General features: G+C 49.8%; 1 protein-coding gene across 2 annotated transcripts in view; it reads right to left on the bottom strand.

Annotated features, from left to right (window-relative positions):
* The window catches only part of LOC135213063 (BLOC-1-related complex subunit 6-like), a 61,462-nt gene that overhangs the window by 6,318 nt on the left and 37,420 nt on the right, over positions 1 to 17,724 (bottom strand). For both annotated transcript variants that reach the window (XM_064246906.1, XM_064246907.1), the window contains exon 6: positions 10,404 to 10,487. In XM_064246906.1, the coding sequence (XP_064102976.1) occupies positions 10,404 to 10,487 (84 nt within the window). The remainder of the gene's footprint in view (positions 1 to 10,403; positions 10,488 to 17,724) is intronic.

The raw sequence follows: 17,724 nt of genomic DNA, 5'->3' as shown, positions 1-17,724 counted from the left end.
GACTGGCGAACGAATCGGTTCAGGGGAGAGAGATCTATCACCAGGCGCCAGCCCCCGAAGACTTCTCCACCAGGAAAATGACAATTTGTCCAAAATTGCATTTTTCCTAACTATACAAACCTGAGGTCCTTTTACAATAGGAAGGTACTAGCGGCAGCTGGATAGGTCGTAAGCTTTCGAACAAGGGGTTCGGTAGTTAACTGCTTGTCCGACAGGCGCGCGCGCGCGACTGGGAGGTAAACAAATCACTTTTGCTTTTGGCCCAAGCAAAAACTGCAGAGTGAGGGGTGGCATGAGGTGGGACTATGTGTAAAAGGACCTCAGGTTTGTATAGTTAGGAAAAATGCAATTTTGGACAAATTGTCATTTGTTCCGACACGGCATACAAACCTTCGGTCCTTTTACAATAGGAAGACTCACTTCTTGGTGGGAGGAATCTGAGTCTTTTGTGAACAGACTGGTGTTCGCCCAACCTTGGAATGCCTCCCTGGTCGTAAGAGCGAGGGAGGGATCCAAGCCTCTGTCCGATTGATCGGGGTGTGCACCGCAGGATCAATGGTCAGACCTCTGGACCAAGTACTAAGAGAGAGGCAAGCGTATCTCTTCGTACCAGCAAACAAGAACAAGTTCCTATTTGCAAGAGGCAACATAAAGTTATGGTTTGTCTCTTGTTGGCATCCACTTCCCCCCCCTTGTAGGAGGAAGTGGGTGGATATTTCGCAAACCATCCCCTAGTGAAAGGGGTATGGATGGGGGCTCCCCTGTCGAGTAGCTCACCGGCATCTCGTCCTTAGCCGGGGGCCAAGCAAGGTGGATGACCGTATCCCTATCCCACAGGTAGAGGGGGAGAAAAAAGATAGGAAGAGAAGCCAGTCACTCTCTCATTCACTTATCTATTCTTACAGTCACACCAGGACTCGATGCTGTTCAGCTGCTAGGGTCTGGGTTAGCTACACAACGTGTTGAGCAGCCAACCACGGGTCCCAAGGAAAACGATCCAAGGACCTGTGGGCAAAATCCAAAAGGTAGAAGGAGGTGCCAGTGGTCTGGTTGTACCAGACCCCTGCCTTCAGTAACCTGCGCCACGGAGAAGTTCTTGTGTAACTCGAGGGAGTGTACTTCTAGGTCATCTTGGTGCTGACGAAGAGTCTTCAACACTCAGCCTGGGATGTCGAGTTTCTTCAGAAAGCGCGGTCGCGCTTTCACAGGACAAAGCAGGCATCTCCTTCGCATCGAAGGCGGTGAAGAAGTCCATTAGTGAGGGGATTGTGAAGGACTCTAACCGAGTCGTCCAGGACCGAAGGGTTTTCTGAGTCTTTGCTACGAAGTCGGTACGAAATCGAGCGTCACGAATCCCCATCCCATGGATGCTTGACTTCGCAGGAAAAGTCAGCAATTTACCTCAGAGGAAAAGAAGGGAATGGTCGTATGACCTATCCCTCTTCTCGACTTCGGTGATGTCCTGTACCCATACTGGTCTATCCGTCTGCAGCGAAGTGTCTCACATTCTCCTATCCCCATGCAGTGAAGTCTTCTCGGTAGTGGATAGGACACCGACACTCAATGGTGGGTGTCAATGGTATGGGTACTGTGACAAGCTATTAAAACGAAGTAATGATTGCTTTGTAACAACCGAACTAAGTCAACAGCGTTAGTTCGTAACTGACCTCGGGGCGCTCTGACAGCTGCCGACTGACTGCGTTTGGAAGGAGCAAGTTGTCCAAGCATCCGAGCAAGTCACGTGACCTTCGCCTTAAAAGGGTTTATGCCAAAGAGACTAAACAAATAATTTGTTCGTCACCGATGCCAGAAGGCGAGGTGATGATTCTCTTAAGGCATGTGCCCAACAGGCGAAAGTCAATTGCCTTCTAGAGACCGAGGTCCCTGATGGCAAGATATCTCATAGTATAGTTGATTTCTCAGCTAAGGAGAAAACAACACTATGTGTCGTTGAAGACGAAGGTGTACAGAAAAAGCAACCTACGTCCTTCACAGCTGAACCGAGAGAAGGATTCTCAAGATTCTGAACCTGTGCTACAAAGACTGAGAACGCTAACAACGCTATTCATTGCTGTCCGTGAGGATCGCAGTTGCAATAAAAGCGGAGCGCTTTTCAGTAATGAAGAGACAGGGAATACTGCCTGAAGAACTGCTTCTCATGGGCTGAACATTTGGAAGTAGAGCTGTCAGGTCGGAGAGTAGGCGATGTCTTCTGACACATCTGTTAATTCGGGCGAACAATGAATAATTGCACACCTACGAATACGAGATATTTTGAAGACAAATCAGATGTCTGCAAAAATCATTCGCATTATCGCGGTGCGATGCAGCGGGAGACTAGTACAGACTTCTGTTACCGTGCGGTAAACAGAAAGATGAAAGAGTCGAAGAGATATCTCTGTTGAAAAATTCTCGCAATGTCGAAGGCGATGAAATCGAGCGTCACAGCATAGATGGTCCTTCATTATTGCGAGAATCCCCGTTAATCAGAGACATAAGTCCATGATTGTTGGGCAGAGATACGGTTCGGTAGTCAATCAAACCAGGGGAGAGAGAGACGTAACCGACCGTGCATACTCCGAGACCTAGCTGATACTGAGCTGCTATCAGGCAGTTCAATACCCAGTAGCTCTCGGTGACTCGTCATCCTGAGTTGCCAGGTAATCCATTATTCCACGAAGGAATGCGTTCCGGCTAGAACCATCGAGCATAAAGAATACGCTCGAGCAATTATATTTAACAGAAACGGATTTCGGTAAATACAAAAGCTGATTTGGTGTTGTCATGACAATACCAAGTATCTAAAATCGAAACTGATAACTGCTGGAGGTTGCAGGCAACCCCCGAGTTTGCAGTTCAATTAAGATACAATTCGTCTCGGTCACAAACCGTAGAGTTAACTACGGTATGCGCCTACCCCCTGGGACAATTCAAACTGTTAAAAGAATCATGTCGCGAGGGTAATATACGTAGTATATTTGTAGGTTCTGTACCACGACCTCCATCCTAAATTCTTTCCTCTCGAGGAATGAGAAATAGGATTGGAGATCGACCGCCTTCGTTCTCTAGTCAAGAGAGTGAAGGATTAGTCTTTCCCAAAGGAAAGCTTCAATGGTGAACAGAATACCGAAGACGATAGTTCAAGCCAAACTGGAATTCTCGTCCGTTCCTCTCTATTCCAGGTTAATCGCCTACTGTGAGATACTCTTCTTTCAGCAGCAGTCTTCTTCAAATGCTAGAAATTACAGGAATTCGAGCATAAGCGAGGTTCCCAATTATCGTGTAACAATTATCGGGGATTCTCGCTCACTTTGGACCGTGGTCTCGCCTAAGTGTTTGGAGATAAAAGTAAAAAAACTCGAACACTCTGAGTGCGCTAGAAATTCGTAGAATTCTAAGCACTCTGCGAAACCCCCCACCGAATTCGTCAAACGATATCGGTCTGGTGGACCTCTCGATTCCCGTAGAAATCGAGAAAGGGGCAGGATCCCTCCTCAACGACCGGGGCCTTACGTCAGGTAGGACCCGAAGGTCCCCCCGGTAGCGCAGCCCCTAACGTGGGATCTTACAGAGAAATCTCTGTAGGATCCCTCCCCTTTCCCTCGTAGCCGTAAGGAGAGAGGGAATGGGGGAGGAATTGGATACTGGCTCGCCTTCCCAGCGGAACTAGCAGTTGGAGAAGAAAAGGAGCAGCCATCGCATTACGGCGATGGCCTCTCAGAGCCTGGGAAAACGTATCGTCCAGGAGAAAACACCCTTTTTCCCGAAAAAAAAGAGGAGGGTTACGAACTCATACTGTAGGTAAAGGGTCTGCCGCCACTGTGAACGTCGCTCGGGTGGGGGTGGGGCTGATCGACACCTGACAGGAGAGAGCCGATACCGTCCTCCGACTCATTCCAGTCCTCGTCGGGTCGAAACCTCTCAGGGGGACCGAAGGGGTATTCAAATACGGTGTCCGAAGACACGTAGAAACGCCTCTGTCAACAGTAGAGGAGGTGAAGTAGCTTCGCGACCGGCCAGAACTGAGAGAGCCTTCTTGTCCGGAGACGAGAGACTACCTAGTTCAACACAGTCGGCAAGCTTCCGATCGCGGCAGACCCACCGTCGATTTGGGTTCCCTCTCGGGCCCCAAAACGACTCGAGCCCGAGACGTTGGCTCTGCTGGTGGGAGCGGCGATCGTTCCCCGAGGTCGTTGTTGCTGACGAATCAGCGCCATAACCTCGGCAAAGTTCCTCTGGATCTCGGAAGTCACAGCATCTTGCAGAGTAGGACCGTTAAGCCCTTCGAACAAGAGCATATTCCGAGAACCTTCCTCCTAAGAAGGGGGAACAGCGACAGCCCTCTCGGTCTTCTCCATCCACTTGCGCATACGTCCTGGCCGGTCCAAGAACCGTGCCTGGCACGTAGGGCGTCGTGGTGGGATCATGAGGGGCGCACCCCTCACGATCACTCCTCAATACCTCGCTCCTCCCGGTGTAACCCGAGGAGGTTGAAAGGTACGGGAGAGGCAGACCTGACGCTCCCTCCTCGCTCGCTGTAGAACCAGCAGGCTTGGAGGGCTGCAGGCGATCGTCAACCCGCGGTGGCGATCGAGCTGCAGGCCTGGTCGAACCGTCTCGCTGTGGAGAACGGCTGGACTGAGCACAGCGGCCCCGATCTCGAGTGTCAGACGAGCTGGTGCTGGTTGCCGTATCCGATCGCTCTTTGTGAGAGCGACGGTCCAGGCGACCTGCAGGCTCCACTGTCACAGTGAGGACCGGTGCTTGTCCTCACGGCACGTCACGTCGCTGGTTCCAGCCGTGGCTGGCACCGGCGAACGGGGGGACCTCTTCCAAGCCTCAGCCCGTGGCCGGTCGTGGACCGTCACGTCCCCGGGTAGCCAGCTGGTCGCCGCGAGAGCGAAAGCTGGTCTGGTGAGAGTCGCGTGAGCGGCTGTCACCAGTCTTCCGCCCCGTGCCGTGAACCTGACGCTGAGCGGACTCAGAGGTCTGGTTCCTGGCTGCACGGTCGCTGGTAGGCAACCGTACACTCGGTACCTCCCGCGAACGAGAGGCCGAGACGGACCCTGATGCAGTGGCAGAACCACTGACACCAGGCGAGGAAGTACCAGTGTTAGCCGGTACCCCTCCCCTGGTCCCCGTAGTCTTCTTCCTTGCGGAAGAAGAGACGGGCCCCGCTCCCGAAGGAGCAGGAGGACCAGCGGAAGGAACCCTCCCGTCCCACCAAAGTGAGACGGGTCCCGAGAAGCTCCCGAGGGAGACTTCTTAGGAGGGAGGAGGCAACCTTCTTCTTCCTCGGCTGTGAAGCCTTAGAAGTCGAAGGGGAAGAGGCGGCAGCCGACGACGATGAAGAAGATGAAGACGACGACGACGACACCTTCCTCCTCTTCTTCGTCAGCTTCCTCAGGACAGACGTAAGATCTGCTATCCAGGGCGGAGCTGGGCTGCTGTAGCCGAAGCCACAGGGCCCGGACGCACCTGTACAGACAGACCAAAGTCTGGGGTAGTACCACCACGAACAGGGACGACGTCAGCAGGTATGGGCATCTCAGGAACAGCAGGCACAGCCAGCACAGCACTCGCAGGGACAGCCAGCGCAGCAACGGCAGGGACAGCCAGCGCAGCAACTGCATGGACAGTCAGCACAGAATCAGCAGGTACGGCAGGCAGCACCGGAAACACAGGAGGTGAAGCAGCAGCCAGCAACATCCTGGTACCGGCGGCAGGTCCAGGGGCGAGCTCTAGGGCAGCGGAAGTGTGGTCGCGGCAGCGCGGCAACCACGAGCGGCGGCGGGCACGCCCCCCCTCTCGGTACGGCGAACGGCACTTCACAGCGGCTGTAGGCAGACTGTTACACGTGAGGCGAGTACACCAGGTGAGGAGGACGTCGTCACTGGAGTCGATATCGTTGTCGTGGTCACCACCATGGGTGACCGCAGCAGGCCCAGACATAGAACCGCCGCCCCTGGACACTAGGCACGCCCTGCAAATCGAAGGACGCCCATACCTCACCAAGGTCCACCCTCGTGGCAATAGCATCTGCGGAAATAACAGTAGTAGTGATTAGTGGGGGGGAAGTCCCCTCGCGCGGGGGGGTGAGCCCCACACCAAACGAGCGGAAGACCCCGAATACAATTGTACATCGGGCACCGAGCGACCATCCCCCCCCGCGCTCTCGACGGTATCGGGCGAGGAGGAGAACCCAGATAACCTCCCCCCCCGAAGGGGAAGGGCATCTGTGGGAGCTTAGTGGGGGGGGGGGGGGGGGTGGTGGGGGGGGGGGGGGATTCTCGTTCCCCACCCCCCAGCACAGCACCATGTACCCAACAATAATAATAAGAGCCCGAGAGCAATCGTGCCCTCGGCACCGAATGCAAGGGCATAAGGATCAATTCCCTGACTGAGCGAACTTGAACCAAAATAAATATTGATGCAATCAATAATAAAAGGAATAACATGAAAAAGAATCTTGCATTACGATTCACTTCACAATGAATAAGGGCTCGGAGCGAGCGCATTTGCGCCCTCGGTACCGACCGCAAGGGTAAAAGGATCCATTCCCAATTATGAACGGAAACCTTGATCCTAATGAATTGATGCAATCAAAATATATATGAAAAATGAAAAAGAATACTGCGCTTGCGATTTCCACTTCATACAAAATAAAAAGGGGAAGGATCAATTCCCGGAAATAGCGGAAACATTGATCCAAGTAAATAATGCAATCTCAATAAAATATGAAAATGAAAAAGAACTGCACTTGCGATTTCACTTCATTCAAATAAACTAAAAGGAAAGGAAAGGATCAATTTCCGGGTAAGAGCGGAAAACTGATCCAAAATGAGTATTGCTACATAAATAAATATATGAAAATGAAAAAAGAATACTGTACTTGCGATTCCACTTCCATACAGAATAAGTTTTCGTGCCGAGCGCATTCGCTCGGCAACGAGCATACAGGTCAAAAAAAAAATAAATGAAAAGGCACTTACTTACGATTTTCATCTACACATTTTCAACCAAAATATAAGCTCGGAGCGAGCGCTCTCCCGCCCTCGGCACCGAGCATACACAATACGAGGATCATTTCTGGAAAATGAATTCCGCACTTACGCCCTTCAGTCCCGGCACTCGGGTAATCGGAGGGCGTGGAGAAACCAAGATCCTTTAATTCACAATTGAATTCAATGGAAATAAATATGAAATGATTGTACTTACAATTCAGTTTCACTAGATAAATAGAAAAAGAAAAACACAACCATGCGAAAGCAACGACGATGAAGCGGGCAGAGAGCGATGATACACGTATACACGCCAGCAGGCCGAAAGCAAAAGTGATTTGTTTACCTCCCAGTCGCGCGCGCGCGCCTGTCGGACAAGCAGTTAACTACCGAACCCCTTGTTCGAAAGCTTACGACCTATCCAGCTGCCGCTAGTACCTTCCTATTGTAAAAGGACCGAAGGTTTGTATGCCGTGTCGGAACAAAGACGGCTGTAGAAGCCTGGTGAACGATCCCTGATGATCTCCACAGCTCCCTTGCTCAGCATGGCTTGGACTTCCTGCCAAAGGGCTACGTCCTTTGATGTTCCAGGTACGTAGGTCTGAAGGTGGACCGGGTTGGAGAGCTGCCATGTTGCCCAATGGCTCGCCAGGCACGCCCCCACTTCCGGCAGCAGGTGAGGGGGAACGCCGTCCCTAGCATTTCCCGCCTCTCTTCGACTTCTTCCCAGCTCCCCCTCGTGGGAAGGAGGGCTGAGGGCGACCGCTCCTGGAAGAAGTCGAAGGCAGAGTCTTTCCCCTGGGCTTCGACGATGCAATCGTCTTAGCCACAGAGGAAGCGCTAACCAAACTCTTGGGCTTGGCTGCAGTTGATCAAGGCTGCCCAGACGCCTTCGAGACTGCCTGATGGACTAGACGGTCACTGTCATCAGTGCGCCGTCGTTCCACCGCAGCGTCCACCATCTCTCCTGGGAAGAGAGAGGAGGAACTTTGCACCAGTTGCGAAGACCCAGTGCCACCTCATGCCCAGCCGCTCTGGTCACTCGGGTGAGGACTGCGTCCCTACGCCGAAGTACCAGGTTGGCCCACAGGTTTGCCGTCTGGTGGGCTAGGTAGGAGATGGCTCTACCTCCAGACTGGCACAGTCTCCCGAAAGCCGGGTCACCTTCGGGAGAGAGATTTCCCGAGGTGGCCGCAACCTTAGACACCGTGAGGGACCACAGGTCTAACCAGGAGACTGCCTGGAATGCCGCCATGGCGGTGGATTCCAGTGCAAGTGCCTCTTGCTGCGAGAACCATAAGTTCTCCGACAGGAGCTGCTGCAGAGACACCCCCGGAGTTAGCCTAACTAGCTCCGGGTTAACCTGTTTGGGCGGCATAGAATCCTCCGATGACACTAAGAATCTCCTCTGTCGCAGTAGAGGCGGAGGAAGTAGCTTGGAAGACCTGCCGGACCGTAGCGAACCCTCCTGTCCGGAGACAAGAGAGTCCACTTGGCCCAGCACCGAGTCAGCCAGAGCTGACTGCGGCAGACCCACCGTCGTCTTGGGTTCCTTCTTAGGACCCCAGAACGACTCGAGCCGGGACGTGGGCTCAGAAGGTGGAAGCGGCGAATAATTCCCCGAGGTCGTTGTGCTGATGAAACAGCGCAATAACCTCTGCAAACGACCTCTGGATCTCGGGAGTGACTGCATCTTGAGGAGTAGGACCGTCAAGTTCCTCCAACAAGAACGCCTCTCGAGACCCTCCTCCTTCGGAAGGAGGAACTGCGACAGACCCCTCCTGGTCTCCTCCTGCCACTTGCGCATACGACCTGGTCGGCCCTAAGACTGTGCCTGGCTCGTAGGGCGTCGTGGTGGGATCGTGAGGAGCACGCTCCTCACGATCACTCCGGATCGCCTTGCTCTTCCCGGTGTGTCCCGAGGAAGTTGAAGGGATTGGAGAGGAAGACCTGACACTTCCCCCTCGCCCACCGGTAGAACCGGCGTGCTTGGGGGGCTGCAGCGAGCTGCAGGCCTGGTCGTGCGGCTCTCCAGGGGAGAGCGGCTGGACCGAGAACAGCGGCTCCAGTCCCGTGCGTCAGAGAAGCTGCTGCTTGTCCTCCTACCCACCCGGTCCTGGTGGGAGCGGCGGTCAGGGGACCTGTAGAGACCACTGTCGCGGTGGGAGCAGTGCCTGTCCTCACGGCGTGTCGAGCCGCTGGCCGGCAACCAAGGGGACCTCTTCCTAGCCTCAGCCCGCGGCCAGTCTGGGACCATCACGTCAACCCTGGTCCTGCGGATCGTCACGAGAGCAATCGCTGGCCTGGCGGGAGTCACCTGAGCGACCCTTGCCAGTCTTCTGCTCCGTGCCTCGGTCCTGGACCCGAGCGAACTCGGAAGCCTGAGCCTTGGCTGTACGGTCACCCGCAGGCGACCGTACACTCGGTACCTCTCGCGAATGAGAGGCCGAGACGGAACCTGGTGCAGCGGCAGAACCCCTAGCACCAGGTGTGGAAGTACCGGTGTTAGTCGGTACCCCTCTGGTACCCGTCTTCTTCCTTGCAGAAGGAGAGACGGGTCCCGCTCCCGAAGGAGCGGGAGGCCCAGCGGAAGAACCCCCCGTCCCACCAGAGTGAGACGGGCCCTTAGAAGTTCCCGAAGACTTCTTAGGGGGGGGAGGAGGCAGCCTTCTTCTTCCTCGGCTGTGAAGCCTTGGAAGTCGAAGGGGAAGAAGCGGCAGCAGGCGGTGACGAAGAAGACGACGACGACACCTTCCTCCTCTTCATCAGCTTCCTCAGGACAGATGTCAGGTCCTCCATCCAGGACGGAGCCGGGGCTATTGCCGAAGCAACACGGCCCGGCTGCACCTGTCCGGAAGGACCTGCGATTGGGGCAGCAACACCACGGGCAGGAATGACATCGGCAGGGGCTGGTCCAGGTACGGCAGGAGCGGCAGGTACAGCAGGAGGCGGGACAGCGGCATCCTGGTTACAGGTGGAAGGTCCAGGTGCGAGCTCTTGGGGCACCAAAAGTCGGGGGCTGAGGCGAAAGCGGCGAACCCGGGCGGCGGAGTCACGACCTTGGTTATCTGCATATCACTGAGATTTCCTGTCATATTAGTTAAATCTAACTAATTGGCTACTACCTTTATGAACTTCGTGATTCACATTTAAAGTAGACACCATCCCTTATCTGAACTGTAACTTCTGGAGTTAGGAGGTCATTGGTGTTAGGACCCTGTAAAGTAGCCCTGTTTTGTTAAATTTTTGGAAGGTCTGTCCCAGACATACCAAAAGTTTAAGGCAAATAGAAGGTCAGTGGTTTGTATTTTTGTCTTATTAATGTACAGTGAAACAGTGACCCATCAAGAAATTGCCCATTCTCTCTTTGTCAAACAAAGTAATTAGTACCATTTCTCTTACCTTAATATTAGCATCAACTGCATCACAAGTTTTACAAACAGCATCCCTGTATGTTTCTACACAATCAACTGTTAGTGATGATATCTGAAAATTTAAGAAAACACATTTCAAAATAACTTCATATACCAATGGATGTGGTGCTCTTTGTAAACTTAAACATTATTTGTAAGTGTATACAAAAATGTACAAGTCAGCAGACTAAAATACTTTAATTCATAATTAAATCAAATTTACAATTTGATTTCAGTATTTTATTAGATATAATTATTGTATTTTTGTGTAATTATGATTTCTTTTGTGCATTTCTTATATAGAAAACAAACTGGAGCCTTTCCTTATATTGCGACTGACAAGGCTTTTCTTTAAAATCTGTGGGATACATCACTAACTAAGAAATCACATTTCCCTTACAGCGCTTGTGATCTTGGGAAGTTTAGCCAGAGCTTCCAGTTATGGACCAAGAAAAATGAAGGAAGCTAAACGTCATACTAATTTCCAAGAACAATCAAGCCATGAATTTCAGTCTTTTGTGGTCACCTTTCCAGAATCTCCTTGTGTCAACACATATCTCTATAATGATGTAATTAATCTTTTTCCTACTGAAATACCCTATATATTCTAACCTTTTAACTACATAAGGTTAAAGAAAGGATCTTCCTCTTCTGGCATCTGCCCACTGCCAAAAACATAACCTCCTCCATCTCTTCACTATTAATTTTTCAAACAGAAAGCTGACACCAAAAAAGAACATCTCCCACCACACCATCTACTGTATTCAATATACAACATATTGTGGTGTAAAAGGTGACATTTCAAGAATAATAAAATCTGTCAAAAAATGATATTGTTATTGTACAATAAAGTTTCATACATACTTACCTGGCAGATATATACTTAGCTATAGACTCCGTCGTCCCCGACAGAAATTCGAATTTCGCGGCACACGCTACAGGTAGGTCAGGTGATCTACCGCCCTGCCGCTGGGTGGCAGGAATAGGAACCATTCCCGTTCTCTAGCCAGATTTTCTCTTCCACCTGTCTCCTGAGAGGAGGCTGGGTGGGCCATTTGATTGTATATATCTGCCAGGTAAATATGTATGAAACTTTATTGTACAATAACAATATCATTTTCATACATTCAACTTCCCTGTCAGATATATACTTAGCTGATTGGCACCTTTGGCGGAGGGTAAGAGACGGCTAATTACTGATTAGACAGGTAAACAACATGCGTTGTAGGTAATATATAAAAACCCTGGTTCCTACCTGTTTAGGCGGAAGACTTCATAGCTACTGCTTAGGAGTCTGCTTCGCCTCAAGAGCCTCAGCGAGGATGTGACCTATGGCTAAGAGTTCTTGTGGGACTGTCAATGGGGTCTTATCCACTTACTCGACAGAACCTGATGGCCTTTGTCAATGGGGTCTTATCCACTTACATGACAAAACACCTATGCCTAGTGGCATAATTAAGGAGCACAACACCGAACCCGATCACCTGATCCTAACACGAGGGTTAGTGCTTAAATTGAAAAGAGTTATCCCCAAACTCCTTTCAAACAACCCAAAGAAAAACACGACGTTAAATAAAATTTAACTCACTAGTTAAGGATCAGTATCGGCTCCCTATCCCAGCAACGTATCCTCCGATATGTATTAACCAAGAGAGAAGGATCTCTCGTAGGTTATCTTGACATCCTTCTGGTAATGGGAAGTCAACACAGAGTTGCATCCCCCATATGTGACACCTAATATGTCCTTTATGACATATTGTTATGGAAAGAACTAGAATTCGCAAAAGCTCGCACTTCATGCGCTTTTAATTCTCAGCTGTTTGAAGGAATCATCAAGGCACTTATCAAGTTCTTTGGAGATCACACTTGTCTCAAAGAAGGCCAGGGTGTTCTTTGATATAGATCTCTTCTGGATGAAGCCTGGAGCCTGTCTGGCGCTTCGCGCCTGGCAGGCGCCTCGCGCCTGGCTGGCGCCTCACGCCTGGTTGGCGCCTCGCGCCTGATTTGGAGCCTCGCGCCTGGCTAGCAACTTGTGCCTGGCTGGCGCCTCGCGCCTGGCTGGCGATTCTGGCGCCTGGCTCCTGGCTGGCGCTTTTGGCGCCTGGAGCCCTGCTGGCACCTCCCCTCTCGCTGGAGCTTCGAGCCTGGCTGGCGATGTCCACCTCGGACACTCTCGCCTGTCCGGTCTGTCCACTTCTGGTGCATTTGCGCCTGGTTGGAGGCCCACGCCTTGTCCGTATCAGACAATAAACGAGCTCGCCAGAGCTGTCTGCCTCTGGCGCTTTTTGCCTGTTTGGCACTTGGCGCCTGGCTGGCGCTTCGTTGTCCGAGTATCCTGAACAAAAGAGACAATAGTTTGTCCGGAAACTGGAGAAGGGTGGAAGGTTCTCTTCTACCGAGAGCCTTTGGCCTAGGACCAGGGGAGGCGCTTGGAGCCAATTACGTCCTGTAGAAGATAGGATATCTTAATAGGACGAGAGTGACGAGTCTTCCTCCGAGGAGGATCCTTTTTGAATACTTCCGTTGCTGACGAGCTCTATTCCTGCATATCAAGGAAGTTTCTCGTTGCAGAATATTCCCTCTCCTTGCCCGAAAGATGGGAAGGAGTTCTGGAAGGAGATGACGACTCCGAGCCGAAAGTGGGCGAACCCAGGGCTTTCTCTGCTCTTGTCGTATCCCTCCGAGTACCTTCTGGGAAGCGTTTCGTGTCCTCATCGCAGCCCAAAGACTCTGTAGGAGGCCCTTAAGCGATTTCTTCTATTAAAGATAAAGTTTAAGAGGCCCGACCGGGCACAGAGACCTTTCTATCTCTTCCCCTCTCAAATGGGAAAGTCCCTTAACTTCAGAGCTCTGATCCAGGGTTAGAAGGGTTTTACTTCTTTTCCAGAAATAATGTGCTGGTAAGAACCAATGGCCGAGTCTCCATTGAATCCGATGCGAGACTCCATACATTATATTCACTTGTCTTCTTGGTAGTTGCTAGAGCCAAGAGAAATAATGAATTTTCTCATAAGATTTCTAAAAGAAGCTTGATGAGGAGATTCCGACTTGTCGGAACAAGGAATGTGTGGGCCACGAATAGATTCCAACTCGGAGTACATGATGTCCTACTCTTGGTTGTCTCGAGGTATCGTATAAGACCCCGAGGATCTTAGTCCTCTGCTCTCTTCAAGTTCCTTTGTAAAGACAGAGTATAGGCTGCTACTGTATTCTTTGATAGCAGATATATCCAAGAGTGATTCTTCCCTCAGAAAGGGAAGAAAACAGCCCTGTAGGTCACAGATATATTGGAAGAGGACAGTTTCTTCATTCAATCCAGCAAGATCTGCAGCACTTCTTCGTCTTGACCACTTTCATGGCAACTACTCGCCAGTCTGCACGCAGACTGACTCAGAGTGGAGAGGTCTTTAGGTCCCTTTCTAAGTGAGGCCGATAGGGTAGACCGACTCTCTTGGGGAGGCCTTTGTAAAGTGCTGTGGGAAGGACGTGACCTCTGTGAATCCAGCCTCTCGAAGGCCAAAATGGGGCGAAAAGCATCATCCTCTATTCCTCTGACGCCAGTAATTATCTTAATACATTTGTTAAGAATTTATATATATATATATAGGGGAAAAAGACTAATGTTTATTCCCCTTTTAAACTAAGCGATGGCGTATATTGCTACCGCTCTTGGATCAAGAATAAGGAAGCAGTCTAGAGGAAGCCTCTTCGTCTTCAACCTTGCGAAGAGATCTATGAAGAAGACGTCTCACAGGTTTCCACAACTCTCTTTCTATCTAAGATTAGACAGACGTCAATAGTTATTGTCGTCGATCGATAAGGTTCTCACGGACGTGCAACATCGTGTAGCGAACCTCTTAAGGATTGTTACGTTCCGTGTCTGTGTTGCAGACAGGTTCTTTCTTGTTAATGCGAACAGGGGCGAAAAAAAGAGATTCTCGATGCTCCTTGAGATATGAGATAGCTGTGGAATAGGTCTAATTGATTTAAAAAAAAAATCATTTCGTCCCTCCTTGGGATCGAACCCCCCTCCAGTTAGACGGGAACGAAATCAGGAACGAACCGTGACATTACCGAGCCTGCTGTCGGAGAGGCTACTGAACCCTTCGATTAACACTCTCTAGATCGAGAAATTATCAAGTCCACTAAATTGCTTGCAACTTTAGACTATGTGCCAGAATGTCTGTACCTCTGTCCTGGTACCTAGCACCTTCTCATATGTTATTTCCGTTTCTTGGTAGGAAAAACTTTATAGGTGTAATGTAGTCCATCCAAGGAAACTAACTTCTGCCACGAAGAAAATGGTTCCCATCAGACTCATCCATCTTCTCACTGAGCATGTTTTCTAATAAGGCTATGCTTTCGTAAGCATGAGAGCATTATATAATATAGTGCTCTGCCGCGTTAGAATCATATTGCTACTTCTCTTCTATAATTCTGTTAAATTGCGGTACACAGTATTAAAAGGTTGCAAGAGATATTTTTATTGAAAGCTTCTTAGCAAAATGTAGACAATGTTATTCATGTTTGCCTACAAATCCCCTCAATTCGAGGCTAAGTCCGTGATTGTAGGGGAGAGATACGGTTAGCCATTCAATCCCGTAGGAGAGAGAGAGAGAGGTAACCAACCGCTCATGACTGAGTAATAGATGGTACTGTGTTGGCCTACAGTGACAGCTGCCGTTAGCTGTCTCGCCGTATTCTACCCGAGTTGCCAGTTACTCCAATCAATGAAGGAATATGATAAAATCATTATCGAGCCTAAGGAAGTTCTCAATACTGCATCTTTAAGAGAAACAACCTTCGTTAATTACAGAAGCTGAGTAGGTGTTGTCGTAACAAACCCTTTAAGCGTAGTCTTTACCTAGGAAACTCCTGGAAGGATACAGGGAATTCAGTTGCCAACCATAAAGGTAACTACGGTATGCGCATATGACTTGACCATACAGTAATCCTATACATCAAATTCTCTACTACATTCTTTCCTCTCCGAGGCAGAGAGAGAACGGAAAATTTACTATCTTCGTTCTTTTCGTCAATAAAACGAATTAGTATTAGGCGAAGGAGATCCCAAATGAGAACCGAGGATTGAAGAGAATCTCTCAAGCTTCTTATTCTCTTGGACATAAGGCCATATTCTACGCCTCTATTACCTGGAAGAGCCTCTAATCAATGAATGAGAGCTCCTACGAATCTTGTCCAATTTCCAAACGATTGCAACGCTCTCTTTCTGGAAATGGTTGGCTGCAGGACTCAGAGACTCGCCGAATTCTTGCAATAAAAGGGCTGCTAAGGTCTTGTAATCTGAGAGACCTGCACCCTTATTGACTTCCGAGTCAGATATATCTTCTATCTTTTGTCCAATAATGTTGGGAGAAGAGTGAGCCACCTGAGGAGAGCGCCTCTTTTCGCAAGATGAAGAGCTTTAAGCAGTACCAGCTCCATCCTGACAAGGGCTACAGCCTCCTGTGCGACATCTTGAGTCCTTGTCAGGTGAAGGCTGATCCTGCAAAACGCCCCCATCCATATCAAAACCATCCTGACAAGGACGAAGTCGCCTGTGCGACAACTAGCGTCCTTGCCAGGAGAAGGTTGTTCTTGCGAAAAACTCCCCACAATCTCAGCAACATCCTGACAAGGACGACGGCCGCCTGTGCGACATCTTGCGATCCTGTCAGGAGAAAGCTGATCCTGTGAAAAGTCACAAAGAGGAGACTCCCAGTTAACTTCTATCTCCATATCTGATGAAGCTGGAGATCCTGGAGCCTGGCGCCTGGTGCCTGGCTGGTGCCTCATTCGCGCCTGGATGGATCCTCGATCCTGGTTGGCGCCTCGCGCCTGGATGGAGTTGTCCGTATCAGTCCATATTCATCCTCTGTACGTCCACTGGACGGTATCTCTTGATTGTAAGGAAACAGTCCTTTCTCAGTACTCATACCAATGACGAGATTTGTTCTTGCATCTTCCTAAGAATCTTCGTTGCTGAATCTTCCTCCTCCTTATCCGACGAGGGGAAGGAGGTTTAGATAATTAAGGAGAAACACTGTTTTAGGATGCCTTTCCAATGGCTATCCTTGGCAGTCTGAGACGTTACTACAGATCCTGCCGAGGGGACGCCTGACCGGTGGGGATTCTCTGAAACCTCCGTACGGCTTTCAACATTCCTTCTCCTCTGGGCCTGTGAGCTTGGAAGAGGTGTAGGCCTGGGAGCAAGACAGAGCCGATCAGACGCACCCTCCACTTTTTGAGGATGCCTTTCCAATGGCTATCCTTGGCAGTCTGGGACGTTACTACAGATCCTGCCGAGGGGACGCCTGACCGGTGGGGATTCTCTGAAACCTCCGTACGGCTTTCGACATTCCTTCTCCTCTGGGCTTGGGAGCTTGGAAGAGGTCTAGGCCTGGGAGCGAGACAGAGCCGATCAGACGCACCCTCCACTGCACTGGGAACACTATATTCACTTCTTACCTTTTAAGAGCTCGCATTTTGAGCTCCATCCATTTATCTTCAAATTTGCAAATATGAATTTGTAGTTTCTGTGAAGTAAGAAGGTTATGAGGATGCAACAACTACTAGTACTGTTAATACTCTAACTGCTCGTTAGCACGAGAGCTATTAAAGCTTCTAAAGAAAGAGTATCTAGTTATATGCTTTTCTGACTTCCTAAAGTAGGAAGTTAGAGTTTTATATTTCCTCAATCAAGTTCTAACACTTATTACACGTATTAATGAATAAATATTAATATTTCCCTTTCTTGCAAACTATGTGAGTTTCTACCGAAAAATTCGGTAGTTTCACGTAATATATTCTTCGAAATTTCGAAGCCAAATTCATTAAAAAGTTAATAAAAGCATATGCCAAACCAAAGACCCAGTACTTCCCTGCAAAAGACAGCTCAGAAGATCGATGGCGATGAAAAACGAAAATCAAGTCAGGAGGTACCAACAACGTATGTTGACAGTACCGGCGACAGAGAAAATCTGGTTAGAGAACGGGAATGGTTCCTATTCCTGCCACCCAGCGGCAGGGCGGTAGATCACCTGACCTACCTGTAGCGTGTGCCGTGAAATTCGAATTTCTGTCGGGGATGACGGAGTCTATAGCTAAGTATATATCTGACAGGGAAGTTGAATGTATGAAACTATGGGTTAACTAATACCTTAAGCATACAGTTAAAACATATGTAGAAAATTTGTTACACTGAGAATACTAGACTATGAAGCAAGGACTGAAAGGGGCAATAAGAAAAGGAGTTAGATCAAACAAGGACTCATATATGTAAGGCATGTACTGTGCAGCTGAAACAAAGA

Source organism: Macrobrachium nipponense, chromosome 42 (assembly GCF_015104395.2).
Source record: "Macrobrachium nipponense isolate FS-2020 chromosome 42, ASM1510439v2, whole genome shotgun sequence".
Taxonomy (NCBI): domain Eukaryota; kingdom Metazoa; phylum Arthropoda; class Malacostraca; order Decapoda; family Palaemonidae; genus Macrobrachium; species Macrobrachium nipponense.
Note: the sequence above shows the minus strand (reverse complement) of the source record. Positions and strands in the feature narration are given on the sequence as shown.